The sequence below is a fragment of the Syngnathus scovelli genome, chromosome 11, assembly GCF_024217435.2.
Source record: "Syngnathus scovelli strain Florida chromosome 11, RoL_Ssco_1.2, whole genome shotgun sequence".
In the NCBI taxonomy this organism is placed as follows: domain Eukaryota; kingdom Metazoa; phylum Chordata; class Actinopteri; order Syngnathiformes; family Syngnathidae; genus Syngnathus; species Syngnathus scovelli.
The window spans coordinates 13,087,999-13,107,100 of NC_090857.1; the positions used below are offsets into that span (position 1 = coordinate 13,087,999).

The window sequence follows — 19,102 nt, forward strand, 5'->3', positions numbered from 1 at the left end:
TTCGGACACCAAGTGGTTTATTGGTGTCTGTCTGGTGCGTACAAAACGTGGAAAAGCAAAATATCATCTGTGTCTTTGCCGACTCCGCCGGCACTCAAACTTCATCGCCAACATTCCTTTTCACAATGGCAGCCCAAGTCCCGTTGAAAGTCCGAATGGTGGAGCGGCGGCGGTCACTCCAACCAGGAAAAGGAAATTATCAGAGCCACAGCAGCACTTCCCTTCCTTCCAGAATGATGAGCGCTACAAACGGTATCTTGTTGTTTTTTTGCTCTCATTGACTTGTTTGTTGCTCTTAGATGGGTCGTCGGTGTGTTCTTCTTGCTGTCGCTGCCCTTCTCGTTGATCTCCTTCATCCCGTCATTGTTGTTTGTCTTCTCCCGATCATCATCGATGTCGTCTTTCCGCGCGCGCCTCACTCACTTCCTGTTAAACAGACGTCGCTCCAGCTTCTCCAGTCGGGCACTCACGGCAGCCAGTGGACGCCTGGACGTTAAGGAGCAAAGACTTAGGCCTCTTCCAAACAGCCACACCCTTGAGCGGATCGAGCGAGCGTCACAGCCCGGGCTTGTGCCTTCTTGCGCTCCCTCTCAGTGGCGTGAAACGCGAGAGGAACAGGGCCACCTGAGGAGGGCTTTTTGCTCATCTTTGCGTAGCGACTCCCACGTGCATGCCAAGGGCCGAAAGCCCGGATCAATGGTGTTGTGTGTCACATCTTGGATTGGCTGGAAACGCTGAGCAAACGAGGTGGAACGTTAACAGCGGCAATTTTGGAGATGGGGCAGATTCAACGCTTGACATCCACGTCTCCGAGACTTTCCGGTCTTGGGCACGATCGCACAAGTCTGTGTTTCAGACACGCTCACTCGATTGGACTCAACCCACGTGTACGGTGGGGATTTTGCAATGCCACCGGATGTTTGTGTGAATTCGACACACCGAGTGCCGGCGCTATCTACGGATCTACTGTGCGAAAGCCAACAGCGACTCCGCCAGGCACTGTGTGAAAAGCACGCCTTGCTCGACACGGTAAATGTCCAGTGGGATGCGTTTGAATGCTTTTTTACAACTGATGGTGGTGGTGGTAGGGGGTGGGGTGACACAGACACGCAGAGTGGCTTGCCCACGTGGAAAGGATATGCGAGTGTGTGACACGCTCCAGGTTGCTGACAGTGGCCTGCTGGAACTCCACCAGGTTCTCGCAGGCACACGGGTCCTTCACCTCGATCTCACCTTGACTTTCCTCTGCGGACGCCAACGCAAATCAATAAGGAAATCAGGCCAACCTTCTCACCGCCACTTTTACGTGTTTTTGTTTCTTTGCTTTTTTTGTACCTGGACACACGTTGAGGTTGAGCGCGATGGTGCTGATGGCGCTGAAGTCGGAGGCGTAGAAAAAATGCTTCTCCAAAGGTTCCGAGGCGATCTCGCGAAGCTCCTCCTCCAAGGCTTTCCCCACGCCCACCGCGTACATAATGATGCCTGGCAGCGAGCCCACGTCACAAAGTCGGCATCCAGATGTGATTCGGGCCCAGTGAAGGTGGCGCCAAGGGCAGACGCAGACAAGGTGCAGCAAACTGCCAGTGGGGGGCAGAGCAGAGCGGGAAGGGAGCCACGAGCAAACGCAAGCTAAACGGGAACCAATCCAGCGAGCAAACCGGAAGCGGATGGGAAGAAAAGGCCAGAGGAACTGGCAGTCGACGGTAACAGGAAGCAGGCAAGCCAACAAAATTTACGGAGGCAAAAGGCAAGCAAATACTGCGGGAAGCTCAAGCCTGAAGGAAAGTGGGAGTGGACGTGAGATCGTCCAGGATCAAACGGCAAAACGAAAAGGGAAGCCAGCAAGAAAGGAGAAGGAAAGAGGAAAGGAAGAGGTGCCGAAGACAGGAGGAAGCAGCAAAGAAAGGAGGAGGCGGCAAAAAAAGGAGGTGCCAGAAAAGAAAGGAGGAGCCGGCAAAGAAAGGAGGAGAAGGCAAAGAAAGGAGGAGGCGGCGAAGAAAGGAGGTGGCTCCGACCGGCTTGTTTGGCCCTCTTGGCGAAGTCGCTGATGTTGTCCTGCGAGCGTCCGTCGGTGAAGACCAGGCCGATCCTGGGAATGTTGCGGGCTGGTGCTCGGGCGCCTTCCGTCTCTGAGAAGCTGCTCTCCAGCATGTGCTGCAGCGCCAGGCCCGTCATGGTGCCCTTCTCCATGTACGGCATCTGCACGCGAAGCACATGCAACTCAAGAATAGGTGTCCTGTCTCCATCCTACCCCGGTCAGCCTGTCTGTTTCTGTGCCCAAATGAGTCTCCATGAACTCTGTCTCCCTGTCCTCTTTTCTTCATTCACACTCCATCCGTTTGAGCGTAATGTTACATTTACTTCCTGCATTATTTCGAACGCACTTCCAAATAAAAGCCTTTCCCTAATCTTTATAACTGATTTTCTTTGAGACGCGCTCAATTAGGACAGGCGTCACTCTCTGTGTAGTCGTTAAAGTTGTCTAAAAGACTTCAGGGCTTGAGACAAGCGGTTGCTTTTTAAATCCAAAGTCTTCCTTTTAGTCCGAAAGAGGAAGCGGACCTTGTTGACAGCAGCTTTGATGTCGTCCGCGCTGTGGAAGCGGTCTAGCGTGAACTCGGTCTTGACCCGACTGGAGTATTGGACCAGGCCCACCCGGGTGCCGTGCTCCGACACGTCCAGCATGTCCACCACCTGACGGGGGACAGATGGAAGGAAGGAAGGAAGGAAGGAAGGAAGGAAGGAAGGAAGGAAGGAAGGAAGGAAGGAAGGAAGGAAGGAAGGACAAAATCGCCATTTGGAACTTGGCATTCTGCCGACGAGCGCTCCGTCCCCACTCCTGAATCATCAGACGATTCGGGATCGTGGCAGGCACCTTATTGACAAACTTCTTGACCAGCTCAAAGTTGTGAGGGCGGACACTCTTGGAGCCGTCGATCAACAGCACCAGGTCCATGATGGCCGACTTGCACGCTAAAAGGCCGTGACCACAATGTGACTGTGCTGTTTGCATTTGTGCAAGTAGCTGCAGCTTTGTATGTCAGTGTGCATGCATGCATGCATGGATTGGAGTGAGTGAATGAGTGAGTCCATGCCGTAGGGTGCCGCCTTACTGCCGCAGCTCTTGCCGTCCTCCTGCAGGAGTTGCCTGTCGGGACACAAGCAGTAGTACGAGCCCGGCGTAGTCACGCACCGATGCTCGCATCCGTGACCCGGCGAGTCACACATGTCGAACTCTGCACACAAACCAAGCGCATGTGTCAGAGCAACAAAAAGCACCATACAAGGAAGATTTCGATGAAACCTTCCAAAATAATCTGTTCAAATGAAAAAAATTTTAAAAAAAAGTTAAAGTCCCAATTAATCGTCACACACACATCTGGGTGTGGTGAAATTTGTCCTCTGCATTTAACCCATCCCGGTGTGATTTTGATCCATCCCCTGGGGGAGAGGGGAGCAGTGAGCAGCAGCAGTGCCGTGCTCGGGAATCATTAGGTGATCTAATCCCCCAATTCCAACCCTTAATGCTGAGTGCCAAAACAAAAGGTAGAATATCAAATGAACATGCAAAGGATTTTATTTTTAAAGGCAAACGGGTAGCACAAAACAGCGCAACGGGCCCCAAGGCGCAAAGATGCAAGCACTCGGGCAACACGTACGCGCGCACGTCCGCTTGTCGGCGTTGAGCGTAAAGCCTGGCTCACAGTCGCAGGTGAAGGCGCCGGGAGAGCTCACACAGATCTGCGCGCAGTCGTCTTTGGCTTCGTCACACAAGTCGATAGCTGCAACGCACACCCAGGCGCCAAGAAAACATACGCTTGACTTGAGCTTTGGACAAACGGCAAGTGGCAACTTACCTGTCAAAAAGTCAGATTGTGCCAAAAGATGTTTGAAAGGAGTATGTTTGAATTACCCTGGCAGGCGGCGCCATCGTCCATCAGCCGGTACCCGTCGTTGCAGCGACACCGGAACCCATTCAGCACGCTCACACACTCGTGCTCGCACGTGCCATTACCAAAGGAACAAAAGTCCAACACTGAGCCACACACACACACACACACACACACACACACACACACACACACACACACACACACACACACACACACACACACACACACACACACACACACACACACACACACACACAGACACACACACGCACGCGCACACACACACCACAATATTTCAGGAGGCGGCAACACACTTTTGGGAGACTTGCATGTTGACAAAAGCATTGGGACAGCTGCCGGAACTGCCTGCTTCAGGACAGTCAAAGGACGGAGGGAGGGAGGAAAGGTGGTAAGGAGGAAGGAATTAAGGAAGGAAGGAAGGAAGGAAGGAAGGAGGAAGGAAGGAAGGAAGGAAGGAAGGAAGGAAGGAAGGAAGGAAGGAAGGAAGGAAGGAAGGAAGGAAGGAAGGAAGGTGATGTGGCCTACTGCTGCACGTCTTGTTGTCCGGCTCCAGCGTGAAGCCCTGCTCGCAGTCGCAGGTAAAGGCGCCCGGAGAGCTCACGCAGATTTGCTCACAGTCGTGTTTGCCTTCAGCACATAAGTCGATGACTGCACACAAACACACACACACAATTGGCGTAAAAGGACATTTAAAATATCAAACGTCTTCATCTTAAATTTATCAGATCAATACGAGTCCCACCTCAATGTATTCAGACCCCCGCCTCCGAAATCAATATTGACAATTAGGGCAATATTTTGGCAACAAAAAGACGTGAATGAAACGTTCATCTCGTCAAACGATCATGTTCAGCAGATGTTGACTCAAAGGTCAAAGTCATCTTTGATTTTTGGAGGAGACTGACGATGACGATCGCGCTCGCTCGCCCTCGTTTGTTCCGCCGTCGTCATGGCTCACCTGTGCAGCTCTTGCTGTTGTCATGGAGCGTGTAACCGGGCAGGCAGAGGCAATAGAAAGAACCTGTAGCACTTTGGCAAATGTGCTGGCAGCCATGCAGCGACTCAATGCACAGATTGGGACCTGCAAGGCTGCCGTCGCAGTCTCACCACGGCACTCTCAGACATTGCGACATGTGCTGTCTTTTGTATCCATTCATGCTATCCTGCTTAAAGTGTCGCAATGTGCAAATGTCGCAAAATATTATCCTGATTCAAATATTCTCTGCCAAGAAGGAAAGGATATTCTCTGCCAATATTGCAGGCAGTGTTGCCAAGTTGATTTTGGTCTCATGGTAGGTATCCTTGTCAAAATCTCGCTGTGCCTCAAGTATATGACAATGCTCCATGTCATATCTTCATGGAATATTGTGAATTTTTCTTTTGTCTTTGTGAAGGAGTGAGTGTATCGACGTTGCGTGCTTGTTCTTGTCATGTGACCATTTCAAGTAACGCCGGTCAGGAAGAATGGTTCCAAATAGAATACAGCAAGAGCGACGTCAATGTGGAGCCGGAGGATCTTTGACAGCTGAGGACAGCTCACCCACCGCAGAGTTTATCCTGGAACTGAAGTCCAAACTGGTGGATGAGGTCAAAGGTCTCCACCAGGAAGACGTGGTCTTTGAAGGGCGGCGACGCCATAGCCCTGAGGGACGCCATGTCGGCCCGGGCCACGCCCACGGCAAAGATCTCAATGCCTTTCTGGCGAGCCTCAGCCGCCACCTCTGCTACGCGGTCCTGAGGACGGCCATCCGTCACAATCACCACCACATTGGGCACCTGTCCGAGGGGAGGGACGTCATTAGCGAGGCGGGCGGGGGGTTGTTGTGCGTGAGTGTCTCACCCGGGGCCTGTCGCCTTGCGGCGGGCTGAAGGCGTTGTCCATAACGTAGCGGATGGCCAGGCCCGTCATGGTGCCCTGCGCCAGCGGGACCACGCGGCGGATAGCGTCCACCATGCCAGACATGCTGTCGTAAGAGTTCAATGAGAACTCGTTGCGAACCTGCAAAGACCCGGGCCGGGCGGAAAATTTGCATACCGCCGCAAAGGCAAAATCTCCGGTAGACCCAAACGTTCGTGCTCGCTTGTTGCCAACATCCAAAATGAAGAAGAACGAGTAAGTGCCAAACCTGACTGGAGTATTGGACCACGCCCACTCGGGTGCCGTTGAGCCCGATATCCAGCATGTCCAGGATGTCGATCATGAATTTGCGCACGCTCTCAAACTCGTGAGGGCGGACGCTGCGCGAGCTGTCGATCAGGAAGACCAGGTCCACCGGGCCCGACTGGCACCTGTGCTCAGAACCTGTGGCGAGACGCAATGGGAACAAGACTTTATTTTCAACACAGTGATAGCGTCCCCCATTGGCACGCCGTTGTGATTGCCAGGCAAACACGAAGTTGCCAGAGTACCACCGTCAAAGTGGCGGCACGCTGGTGCGGCCGTTGTCGTTTTTGTCCTTATCCAATTTGTGTGACTTGATCACAAGTCGCTTGATATCGCTCCTAACACTTCTTGTTGTGATGTGTGGGTGCCTCCTGCAGGCTCCTGTGATACAACCAGGAAGTGAAGGGACGGATCGAGGAGGATGCGCTGACTGATGTTCAGGTTTTGAGTGGTGGGTGCCATGCACGCTCATCTCAATGTATCACTCTGCACAGACTCAAGCCCACAACCCATACGTGTGTGTATGCCGGGGGGGCGGTCTTCAATGGCGATCCATGGGCTCCGGTGTCCTGGCCCTGCTGCTGATTCCAATGATGGGGATCGGTGATTTGGCTTCGGCAAACCTCGCCTCAGGACTCGAAGACCGCCATTGAAGACCCCTGGTGTATGTCTGTAACTCTAGCTACTAAGCGTCACGTATATGGTCATCTATCATCATGTACATGATCAATATTTGAAGGTCGTCATTTGTTCTGACCTGCTTTGGGCCAGGCAATGGCCACGGCCGCCATGCCGAGCAGCGCCAATGCCACGCTTGCACCCGCACGCCTCATTGTCACGGTGACAGCTGACTGCAACAGAAAGAGTCATCTGAATTTTGTGCAAAAGTATTGGGACAAAAGTGGGAAGTGCAAAGTGCTGAAAATGTGGCATTTGGGGAAAAATAAGAGGTCATCTGCATTTGGACAAAAGTATCGCGACACCTGACCACATTTGGACAAAAGCATTTCCGGATGGCCTCGTTATATCACGAGCAGGTTCTCAGTATTCAACCCGGAAAAATGTTTTGGGTTTTCCACTAATGATTAGAGGGGCTGCCAGAGGATTCCAGACAAGGACGGCGAACATTCCAGTCTCGCCCCCTTGTAAAGGGGAGGCTGAAAACAGCTGGCGCGGGGCCACACGATGTCAAGGCTGGAAACGTTCCCAGCAGCCACACGCGCGCGTGTCTATGAAAACCACATTTGGAATAAGCCCCACTTGGATGCTTGGTTTCACACTTGACTGAGATGTGGAGCGAAAATGCCTTTTACCTCATGCATGTCTTTTCCAAGCGTGTGCTCCAGGGTGCTCCGGTTGTAACCATTGCTTTCATTCTTCATCTGACACCACACGTGTGTACGTGTGTGCGGAGCACAAAGAGGCCTTAATGAGGTCCCCCCTCCCCTTCCTGTCTGTGCTACCTTCCTGCTGAGCACACTCACACATTCATTTATCGTCAAAGACAACCTTTCAGTTCCCCCCCCCCCCTTAAAAAAATTCCAAAGTCAGCGGCTTTGGCGGGGACTCGCTCCCAATGTGCTGCAGAGGAAATTTTTCCAACGGCTCCAGGTATTGTTTGATTGGGGCATGAAAGTCATGCAGTCATGGTTTCATATCAATGTGGTCCATGATATGAAGAGAAGTTGAGGAGCACCAGCTTCATCCTTTCAGCCCTCAAGTCAGCGACATGCTCTGCTTGATACAAATGCCTGATTACCGGTGAGCGGCTCCCAAAGCTGCCGCAGTAAACGCTTTTGCAATCGTTGGCCCGTACCCCGCCCCCGAATCATGACAGCGGCCTCAAGGACTGAAACGATGAACACGACGCTCCCTGGCAGGGACTTGAATGCGCAGAAGGGCAACCTCGTCCAGAAAGTCAAGCTTTTGATGAATTGCGGACGACACTCATTCCCGAAGGGGCACTCTTTGCAAAATCACCGATCCAAGGAGGTGGGCAAACGCAGACGGAGGAGAAGGGTCCGTTGTGTTCTGGGCGGCGGGGTCAGAGGTGAGCGCCATTTGTTGACATCTTCATGAAAGGAGTCAGAGCGCCGACGCCAAAGCTTTGCATTGAGTCCTCAAAGGCCCTGTTGCCTCCCGACTCATTGAGGAGCGACTTTTTGTTTTGCTTCTGGCTTGGCACCTGTTTGTGCTCAGTGTCCTTCTTTTGCAATGGGGTTCAGGTTTGGGTTCGTCTTGTCTTTTTTGTTTGGATTATGATTCTGGTTCGTCTTTGTCTGGTTTGTCAATCATTGGTCTAGGTCCACTTCCTGAGTTGCATCCTATTCAAGTTTCATCCCTCACTTCCGCTTTGAGTCTCGTTTAGGGTCGGGTTTTGCTCGAGTTTTTCTTGTTGCGGCGGTTCTATTTTTGCCTTGGGTTTCTCTTTGCCCTGAGTCTCGGTTACCCTCAGTGTTCCTGTTTGGTTTGTGATTGCGATTGTGGCGTCGCGTGCAGGCACGCGCCAGCTTTTTGGCCGCTTTGTGTTGTTTGTTGAGCTCTTTAAGCTAACTTCCGCTGCGTTACCATGGCAACGCAGCTCTGAGCTTTGCGGGGGCAGGACTTGTTCCTTCCACGAGGGGCCGCTCCAAACGTTCTTCTCCGTCATCACGGAATTGTTGGCAAGGTTCCCGGCCGGTTGTGTTTGACGGGAGGCAACCGCGTGAGATGATGACAGCTGACCATCTAGCATGTGTTTGCACACAGGCACTTGTGCACGCACTACAAAGTCACACACACCCTCTTGCATGCACAGTCAAACAACACACACACACACACACACACACACACGCACACACACGCACACACACGCATTCACACACAGTCAAGTTAATGATCAACAACAAAGCAAAGACACGAGAGAGTGAGACGACAGGAAGGAGAAGAAGAAGGAGAAGAAGGTCTTGACAGGAGGCAGCAGAAGCGCGAGATCCTGCTTGTTAGTCGTCTTCTTCTTGGTGGCGACGTGCAATATGAACGTGGCCGCCATGGTGGAGCAGCTGGCGGCCGCAATGGATGACGGACGCCAAGGTGGGATGGCGCGCTTCCAAATGTCTCACTGAACGTCCTCATGGGCGTTTCGCTGCGTGCTTTTATGATAGTTTCACTGCGTGTGCGAGCTTCGATCCATCGTGAGTAATAGGAGGCCTTGTTGCGTGTGCATGTGTGTGCGCATGCGCACGTGCGTGGCCGTGTGTGTGTCTGTCGTCAGACTAAGGTCGTCACTTCCGGGTCACCTCGTGAAATCAACTATGGAAAAAAGCTTGGAATGACAGCTGAGTAACAATTGTTTTAACTATCGCATCATCTGTCCATCATCTTTGGGATTCATTAATGAATCACATGAAAAATTGGAGATCATTTCATTCGTTTATTTGCATTTGTTTATGTGCATTTTTTTTTTAAATTGACGGTGCAGAAAACACATCACCATAAACCGATCATTCAATTCCTGATATGGCCTGTACCATTGGCCAGAAAATTAACAAAAATGTTGCCGTTGTCCACAAGTAGCTCATTTTGGGGGAAAGCAGAACAAAAGATCACAAAGAAAATAGGAGAGGATCTACAGCTCAGAGGCTGAAATTGGGGTGATTTAAACTATTCGCCAATGAATGAATTATCCAAATACTTGTTAATTGATTTGAAGTTGTCTATGAATAGATGAATTGACTGTTGAGCTCAGCTCAAATGTTACTGAGCGGCATCGTCTTTAGCGCTCTCAAAGCGTGCATGGGTCGATTTTTTTCTCACCTACCGAGGCTTAACCAAGACAAAGTCTTGGAATTAGCTGTTTCTCTTTCTCGAAGGGATTCAAGAGATTTAAGAGATGCCAGCAACAAAGTATAGCGCAGCCCCGTGTTGTTTTCATGTGTTCCAGAAGTTTCCCCGCATCAGTCAGCTCGTGTCCAAGCCGAGGAGGCCACTCACCTGCTGGACGACCACGTGGGCTGGGACAGGTGAGACGCACGCCCCTGGAAAAAAGGTCCCCTTCCGCACGTGCACACACACACACACACACACACACACACACACACACACACACACACACACACACACACACACACAGGCACGCGCTTGCGTGCTCTGGCTCAGCTTTGCTCGGAGGATTTACCAGAGTGTGCAGCGGCGCCGCTCTGCGCTTGTGCTGGAATGCGGCGGCAGCTGGGGGCCACGCACGTTTAAAAGAGCACGTGACCCACCCTCTGCCCCGCGCGCCCACACGCCCCACCTTGCAAAAAGACAGCAGCTCAACATAGTTGCTCTCTATTTCGCCACATCTCACAACAAAGAGCAACTTGTGAAAAAGAGAAAAAGTGCAGTAAAGCAAAACCGAAGCGAAATGCAGTCCAACATGAAAGACTGATGCGAACATATTTATTGGACTCTGTTCACAATCCCCCCTGAGGAAAAGTCTTTTGGATTTACATTGAAAAAAAGCAAAGATGGACTTTGGTTGCACGCCCATTCAAATCATGCTTCGACCACGTGACTCTGATGTAATTTTTGTGCAATGTGCATATTGGCGAAACACAAATCTCAGAAGTCGCAGTTGCCAGAGGTCGCTTCACGATTTTCTGGTTTTGTTTGGGTTTTCCTCCCAAAACATGCACCCTTGGTCACTCGATGGGTGTGTGTTGTTATTTTTGCAAATGGTTTGAAAATGGCTTACTTGCTTTTTGGGAAGCGAGGAAGCGAGGACTCAAAAACAAGATTGAATTGAAAGGAAACAATAGGCCCTGGAAAACAGAAAGAAAGAAGAGTTCAAAACAACAAACAAACAAAGGATCCAAATAAACACTCGCCAAAACAGACTCGGACATGACTCGATCGAGAGCGGACAATAGCGAGGCGTGATATCAGATATAACGCACGGCACAAAGCGCACGAAGACCCAACAAGGACGGACCGCGTAGCAGACGAGCTGACAAGACAGCGAGGAACACCTAGACAAGACGCAGGAGCTGATTGGGGGCAGGACTGAGGTGGAATCGAGAACCCAATGTTGAAGAAAAGGAACGACAAAGCAAAGTCTCAATCAAAGTCAACAGGCTCTCCTGAAAAGGAGCTGCAATGTTTTTTCCTAATTTGGAATGTCTAATTTGAAAGCCAACACGTGGCCTACCTGCGTGCTTTTATGTGAAAAGTACCACTTTCCTCTGACAAATAGCAGAGCAGCCAAAATGAGCTTTTCAACAAAAGCAACAGTTAGGACATCTTTTCAAGGCGTCGCCACTGTTGCTGCTGCCATGTTTTGTTGCCGTTGTAAGCCATTTGGGCCAGCGCCATTTAGTAGTCTTTGCTGGGATTCTGGCCATCCCATTTCTTCCTTGAGTGTCCTGCTGTGAAATAGCTAACCTTTCACCCTTCAGGAGGGGAAGGTCTCATCTGGCACCCTAGTGATTGAGTCCATGCACGCTTTGAATTGTCCACTCACAGAGCGCAACAATGTCCATGCAGCATCCCAGCAGGGCTCGCTCCCGTTAAGAGTGCAAAGGTCAAGCGGGGGCCCACGTGTGTGTGTGTGTGTGTGTGTGTGTGTGTGTGCGTGTGTGTGTGTGTGTGTGAGAGAGAGTGTGGGAATGTTCCAAGTGGACGCTGACCGAAAACAGCTAAGCAAGTGCAGTGGAGCGCACAACGACGTGCTTGGATGACTTTGCTGCCGAGGTAGGAATACCCTCCGCCACATCAGTGGGACACAATGAGGCGAGGGATTGGCTAGGCACATTGTGGGTGCTAATGTTACCAACATCATTAATATGAACAATTTGGACATTGGCAACATCCTTGACTATTTCATTATGTTGCAACGTGACGGACGTGAGTCACGTGTCGCTAACTCCTTCATGCCAGCTCAATACAATCTACTTTTCACGATTACTCTTCACGATTTACTTTTCACAAACCCCACCCTCGAGTGAGAAAGCGAAATCGATCGGGATCGCAGGCAGCCATGCAGTTGCCATTTGCTGCTTGTCATTCCTTTGTCTATCTTGTTGCAACCGACTGACAAGAGTCTCGGCCCGATCAGACAAATGGCGACGGCTTGCAGAGCGCGTGAAACACTCCGAGCCCACAGCGTCGTCATCCTGCACGCCAAAGTTGCTCAGAAGTCGTACGGCAACGAGAAGAGGTGCGCACACGCCTGCACGCACACACGCGTGCACCGTGTCGGCCGTGTCATGCAGTCGTGACCTCCAATCGCATGCTCTGTTTGTGTCCATTCATTCGCGTCTTGTTCAGATTCTTCTGTCCTCCTCCCTGTGTTTACGCCAACATGCCGAGGCCGACGCGTGACCTCCAACAAGCTGAAGGCCTTGCTTTGAACGAGGGGACGGACGGCGTGCATGGGTACATGTGCGTGGACAGCGCCGCGCTGACTCGCAGAGACACCCACGAGCTCAACTTTGAAACACTCCCCAACAAGGTCAAACATTTTTTGTCCTTTCGCGTGTCCCGTCGTCTGTTCTCTTCATTTGTTTGTATTCGTTGGTGTCATTCCTGTGCTTATGTCTCCATTGGTGGTGGTCTTATGGCTTCATGTCATCCGCGTCTATTGTGCTGGCATCATGTCAGTTTGCCCGTTCATTGTGTCCGTTCAAGTTGCTATCAGGGTGATTGGAGAGTGCTATTCCGTTCTATTTGCGTGTGTCCGTCAAGTCCCTTCATTGGGGTCACATGCCAAAAAACCCTCTATGAGGAACCTGAGGAGCACATCAGCACCATGCGAGCATGAAGCTGGGGGTGTGGTTAGAAAGTCGTTTTGTCTCGCAAAACTGTCTTTGTTCCTTCCTTCACTTTGTTCAGAGCAGGGACACAAATGGACAGCAAACACATACAAATGAGTGTTCACGTCCCGCCAGAGATGTTAGCGACACGCGACTCACGTCCATCACGTTGCAACATAATGAAATAGTCAAGGATGTTGCCAATGTCCAAATTGTTCATATTAATGTTATTGGCAACATTAACGCCCACAATGTGCCTAGCCAATCCCTCGCCTCCTTTCAAAGCGAAGAAAATGGCATCAATGATGTTAGCGATCTTCGCCACGTGATGTCCGTGATGCTGGTCGCATGTTACGGTGACGTTAGTCCCTGCAGGCCACGCTGCAAATATAAACTAGATGTCAGCAATGTTGGCCATTCATGGCGCATTTCGCGCCATTAGTGCCGTTAGTCTAGTTGACAGTGCTCACGTTTGTCTCATGTGACTTTTGCAGACTGGGATGTTGGCATGCGCCAAGTCTCTGTTCATCTCAGACCAGGACAAAAGGAAACACTTTCGTCTCATACTCGGGCTCTTCCTGGAAGTGGGCTCGGTCCGACAGGAAGTAGGCTCCTTCCACAGCCGCCCAATCAAAGTTATCTCCAAACCGTCGCAGAAGAGACAAAGCATGAAAAATGCAGACCGTCAGTACACACCATTTTCTACATCTCGTCAAGCACTTCTCGTGTGTCACATACAATGTGTCCTTCAATGTACGTGTTTTGAGTGTGTGTGTGGGGGGGAGGGGGGCGGATGTGGGTGTGTGTGTGTGGGGGGGGGATGAATGTTTGTATGCGTGTGTCCATGTTAATGTGTGTGTGCGTGTGTATGTGTAAACCCGTACATCTGTGTGCACATTTGTTTGCATCGTGTGTTGGGTGCACATTTTGACGTGTATGCGTGTGCTCGCGTTTTGCGTGCACATATATCGTGTTCCAGTGTGCATCTCTGCGGGTTCCCGTGTGGCGTTGTTCAACCGCCTGCGCTCTCAGACTGTCAGTACTCGCTACCTGAATGTGGAGGGCGGGTCCTTTGTCGCCAGCACCCGACAGTGGACCGCCTTCATCATCACGCTCGGTGTGTTCGCCGTATCAGCAACGTTAGCCACAGTAGCGAGCTTGGCCACGTTGGCAACGTGCTGACGTGACCAATGTTGCTATCATGTTTATTTTCCCACGTGTTGCTTTCTTAATGTAGGTCAGCCCGCTGAGAACAGGTTTTGCCACAGCCCATTTAGTTGGCAACAATGCACCTCAAAAACCACATTAAATAGCTAGCCAAGAATTGTGCCAGCAATGTCTGTGATTCAGCAACTTCAAAGAGGTTAGCGACCTCTGTGATGTCCCCGCATGTATATTGAAGATGTTGACATTTGCAACCGGCTTGGCGTCACTCACGTGCGATGTGAGTCAAATCTTTGCACCTTTCACTACAGGCATATTAGCGAGGTCAGTGATTTTGGCGGCATCAGAGATGGTAGCAACAGATGGAATAAGAAAGCGAGGGGAGGAGTAAGAGAGCAAGGTAAGAAGGAAATCAAGATGAGAAAAAGGGCTGTGAAGGAAGGAAGCAAAGGACCTGAAGAAGTCAACGACCACCCAGCCTCTGTGTGTGCGTGTGTGTGTGTGTGTGTGTGTGTGTGTGTGTGTGTGTGTGTGTGTGTGTGTGTGTGTGTGTGCGTGCGTGCATTTTGCTACGCTTCGTGTGCGAGTGCAGGTGTGTTTGTTTTACTCCAACTTGGGACCACCCGGCAGCGCCATGAGGCTCGTCCGCTACTTCTCGGTCAACCCCTCTGTCACTCCCTTGCATACAAACAAAGCCAACACACAGGACGTGCCATGTGGCTCTTGTGCATGCTCAACTAAGAAATGCCTCTGAGTGTGTGTGTGTGTTTCTGTGTGCGTGCGTGTGTGTGTGTGTGTGTGTGTGTGCGTGTGTGTGTGTGCTTTTGCGCAGTGGAGGAGCAGCACGCTGAGCATCAAGGTGACTTTGTGCTGAGTGAAGGATTCGTCTGTTACGGTTCTGTGGTCCAACTTGTGTGCACCGAGTCTGGACTCACTCTGCCCCCCATGGTAACACATACGTTGCTTTTGTGCTAAATGTTGATGCAAGTCTGGCATATGATGAACTGGGCAGCCACAGGCCCTTTTGCTCAGGGCTCTGATTTCGTTTGAGGTGTATTTTCAAGGCCAAGCCATCGGCTCGCTACGACAACCCTGAAATACACATCGGCCGAGTGTTGGACGAGCAGAAAGAGCCAGGGCTGCACTTGTGCCGTCCACGTGTTGACTAGCCGTGGTGTTCAAAGGGCTCGAGTCCTCTTTCCCCATTGGAAGGAATGCAGTTGAAAGGAATCAGGTCCAGTCCCTCCAAAAAACAAAAACAAACGGCCTTTTTCGTGCACGATCCTCGAGTGCTTGATTCATGGTTCCAGTCCTCGAGAGTAAAGCCCTCATTTCACCATATCAAAACGTGACTGATTCCAAACGATTGGATTCTGGAAGCCGCATGAAAAATGAGCACAACAAGAGCGCGTTTTGTGCAGCTTGACCGGTCGGTGCCGACGTGCACTGTTGTCCTCAGGTAATCCGCAAGGTGAACAAGCAGCACGCTGACTTGTCCGTGGACGAGCCCGTGTCGCAGCTGCACAAATGTGCCCTGGAGATGTGCCGCGCGCCGCCGGCCTACCTGGCTGTTGCCGACGACGCGGTGGTGCTGCACCAGGTGGCCGCCCGCCTTTCCTTTCAGCCACCACTGGAATGTAGAGCTGCTTTTCCCTCCGCTTGTGTGACATGTTCCACGGCGCGCATGCGACCCACCCATGGATACTTTGTGTCCGGGAAGGCAGAGGCAGTAACTCCGTCCCCGCCTTCCCCCCGCAGGCCACGCCCGGCGCAACACAGCCGGGCCGAGTGTTGCTGAACGATGGCTCGTGCTGGACCATCATCGGCGTAGAGGTGGTGGAATTCGCCTTCTGCCAGGCGGACGGCGCCTGCATCCGGATGCCCGTCACGCCTTTTCCTGACGTCAGCGGGCTGGAAGTAAGTCGGACGCTTGCTCGGAAATAGGACCGTAGTCAGAATTCACCGGCCAGATCCCGACGCGTGGCTTTGCTCTGTTGACTTGCGTTGTCCCTTTCAGCATCTGCCAACCCTCGTTTGTTCGTCCTTTGGTTTCCTCGAAGCGTATCAATAAGACATTTCTTCATCCCGTGCTAACATTCGGCCGTTTTGTCTTTGTCACTGGCCAGCGAACCGCGAGTAGTTCACGTGCATTCATTCCTTCACACGACTCTCCTCCTTCTCGTTGCGTCTAAGCTCAGCGGCGGCGGCAACGCGGCTACGTTGGAACTGCACGGTGAAAACCTGGGGCCTCACCTGAAAGTCTGCTTCGGCTGCTGTGAGGCCGACACCGTATTCAAGTACGCCCACAAATGTGTATGATCTATGCCCTCATCAGTAAAACTCATGGAAAGATGCAATATAGTAAAATTGGAAGCCATCTGTTTGTCCATCCATCCATCCATCCATCCATCCATCCATCCATCCATCCATCCATCCATCCATCCATCCATCCATCCATCCATCCATCCATTTTCTTCCGCTTATCCAGGGTCGGGTCGCGGGGGCAGCAGCTTTAGGAGGGACTGCAAGACTTCCCTCTCCCCAGCCACTTCGTCCAGCTCATCCCGGGGAATCCCAAGGTGTTCCCAGGCCAGCCGAGAGACATAGTCTCTCCAGCGCGTCCTGGGTCGTCCATGGGGTCTCCTACCGGTGGGATATGCCCGGAACACCTCACCAGGGAGGCGTCCAGGAGGCATCCTGATGAGATGCCCGAGCCACCTCATCTGGCTCCTCTCAATGTGGAGGAGCAGCAGCTCTACTCCGAGCCTCTCCCGGATGACCAAGCTTCTCACCTTATCTCTAAGGGAGAGCCCGGACACCCTGCGGAGGAAACTCATTTCGGCCGCTTGTATCCGGGATCTCGTTCTTTCGGTCACGGCCCATAGCTCGTGACCATAGGTGAGGGTAGGAGCGTAGATCGACCGGTAAATGGAGCGCTTTACCTTTTGGCTCAGCTCTCTCTTTACCACGACGGACCGGTACAGAGTCCGCATTACTGCCGACGCTGCACCGATCCACCTGGCGATCTCGTGCTCCATCCTGCACTCACTCGTGAACAAGATACTTGAACTCCTCTACTTGGGGCAGGATATCATCCCCGATCCAGAGGGGGCATTCCATACTTTTCCGACCGAGGACTATGGACTCGGATTTGGAAGTGCTGACCCTCATCACGACCGCTTCACACTCGGCTGCGAACCGCTCCAGTAAGAGCTGGAGATCACGGCTTGAAGAAGCCAACAGCACCACGTCGTCTGCAGAAACTAGAGACGCGATACTGAGGTCCCCACACCGGACACCCTCAACGCTTCGACTACGCCTAGAAATTCTAACCATAAAAATTATGAACAGAATCGGTGACAAAGGGCAGCCTTGGCGGAGTCTAACCCTCACTGGGAACGAATCCGACTTACTGCCGGAAATGCGGACCAAACTCTGGCATCGGTGATACAGGGACCGAACCGCCCTTATCATTTGGCTCGGCACCCCGTACTCCCGAAGCACCCTCCGCAGAACTTCCCGAGGGACACGGTCGAACGCCTTCTCCAAGTCCACAAAACACATGTAGACTGGTTGAGTGAACTCCCATGCCCCCTCGAGGATCCTGCCGAGAGTGTAGAGCTGGTCCACTGTTCCACGGCCAGGACGAAAGCCACAGTGCTCCTCCTGAATCCGAGGTTCGACCTCCCGACTGACTCTCCTCTCAAGCACCCCTGAACAGACCTTACCAGGGAGGCTGAGGAGTGTGATTCCCCTGTAATTGGAACACACCCTCCGGGCCCCCTTCTTAAAGAGGGGAACCACCACCCCAGTCTGCCAATCCAGAGGCACTGTCCCTGATGTCCACGCAATGTTGTAGAGGCATGTCAGTCATGACAGCCCCACAACATCCAGAGCCTTTAAGAACGGGCGGATCTCATCCACCCTTGGGGCCTTGCCCCCGAGGAGTTTTTTGACTACCTCAGTGACGTCGACCCCAGACATTGGAGAGTCCGCCTCAGAGTCTCCAGGCCCTGCTTTCACAATGGAAGACGTGTAGGTGGCACAATTCTTCGAAGTATTCTCCCCACCGACTCAAGACGTCTTGAGTCGAGGTCAGCAGCACGCCATCTCCACTGTAAACAGTGTTGACGGTGCACTACTTCCCCCTCCTGAGACGCCAGATGGTGGACCAGAATTTCCTTGAAGCCGTCCGGATGTCATTCTCCATAGCCTCTGTTGGATTTTTGGTCCACAATTTAGGGAGCGCGGTATCTGAGCCTCACAGCAAAAGCCATTCCCAATCACCTGTTATCCAATTTACTCACTGCGTGCTCGTTTGATTTCTTCAGATTTAGGAAAATGCTAAGACACTGAAGTAGAAATTAGACTTACACAGGTTGGTTGAATTCAATCACAATTCTTGTTAAGAAAGCTCTGTTTTCAGGAAAGCACAATACAGCGCTGGGCGTTTTGTGCGACCATGCTCAAAACAGAAAGTTTCCATTCAGAAAAGGTCCAAGGTTCTTTGGTCAGCTTATATCCAGTTGCACATGCCAGTGTGGGCCGAGTTTGATGGCTGATGAGTAAGGGGGCGTGGCAAGTTCGCAGGAGATTTTGATTCCATGGGAGTGGGTGCTGGTTCGGTGAGAGCTGGTTCCGTGGGGTTGGGTGCTGATTATGAGCGATTCGATGTGTGTGGGGGCTGTTGTTTTCCTTTCTGTCTTTCAGCCTTGACGATCATCTTTGGCCGGGTTCTTGGCTTATCTCCCTCTGGCACCGGTTTTATCTCCAAGTGTCCTTCCTGTAAACCATTCTTGCACATACATCCACTTCGCCCACTGTCGCACACCACCCAGTCATCATTCTTTCAATTTTGTCATTTTGTACGGAATTATGTTAGCTTTTGGCTGTGACATCATCAATTTATTAATGTTCCCTGACTATGCAATGTTTGTACTCACCACTTACCATGTTTTTGTTTGTTCGTTCTTTTGATACTCCATGCACTTGCTTACGTCATCATATTCTTAGTTTAATCATGCTTTCAACCATATCTTTTCTTTGTTAGGCAAAATATTTCCCTCTGTCCAGAACGTTCAGTAGTTATC

At 51.6% G+C, this 19,102-nt stretch overlaps 2 protein-coding genes across 13 annotated transcripts in view; one reads left to right on the top strand and one right to left on the bottom strand.

The window, feature by feature from the left end:
• matn4 (matrilin 4) lies at positions 1-10,188 on the bottom strand. Of its 6 annotated transcripts, XM_049734272.1 has the most exons (16): positions 7,392-8,724; positions 6,836-6,929; positions 6,041-6,216; positions 5,755-5,913; positions 5,459-5,690; positions 4,873-4,995; positions 4,440-4,562; positions 3,914-4,036; positions 3,660-3,782; positions 3,114-3,236; positions 2,876-2,973; positions 2,563-2,694; positions 2,016-2,199; positions 1,336-1,482; positions 1,141-1,245; positions 1-478 (listed from the first exon to the last, which is right to left on the bottom strand). In XM_049734272.1, exons 1-16 carry the CDS (start codon positions 7,458-7,460, stop codon positions 420-422), a joined length of 2,070 nt encoding a protein of 689 aa, XP_049590229.1. In that variant the 5' UTR covers positions 7,461-8,724; the 3' UTR covers positions 1-419. The 6 variants fall into 6 exon arrangements, with proteins under 6 accessions (XP_049590229.1, XP_049590227.1, XP_049590228.1 ...); XM_049734270.1 differs by lacking the exon at positions 4,873-4,995; XM_049734271.1 differs by lacking the exons at positions 1-478; positions 1,141-1,245; positions 4,873-4,995; positions 7,392-8,724 and adding an exon at positions 10,051-10,188 and having other exon boundaries at positions 1,342-2,199.
• The window catches only part of LOC125977570 (recombining binding protein suppressor of hairless-like protein), a 26,034-nt gene continuing 15,947 nt past the window's right edge, over positions 9,016-19,102 (top strand). Inside the window, exons 1-11 of one of the 7 annotated variants that reach the window (XM_049734284.1) lie at positions 9,095-9,150; positions 10,001-10,079; positions 11,560-11,787; positions 12,152-12,253; positions 12,364-12,547; positions 13,343-13,532; positions 13,828-13,965; positions 14,845-14,960; positions 15,472-15,612; positions 15,771-15,929; positions 16,206-16,309. In XM_049734284.1, the coding sequence (XP_049590241.1) occupies positions 11,771-11,787; positions 12,152-12,253; positions 12,364-12,547; positions 13,343-13,532; positions 13,828-13,965; positions 14,845-14,960; positions 15,472-15,612; positions 15,771-15,929; positions 16,206-16,309 (1,151 nt within the window). In that variant the 5' untranslated portion in view covers positions 9,095-9,150; positions 10,001-10,079; positions 11,560-11,770. Of the gene's footprint in view, positions 9,151-9,415; positions 10,106-10,306; positions 11,788-12,134; positions 12,254-12,363; positions 12,548-13,342; positions 13,533-13,827; positions 13,966-14,844; positions 14,961-15,471; positions 15,613-15,770; positions 15,930-16,205; positions 16,310-19,102 lie in introns of those variants that run through there. The other 6 variants (XM_049734280.1, XM_049734282.2, XM_049734281.2 and 3 more) reach the window with 6 other exon arrangements.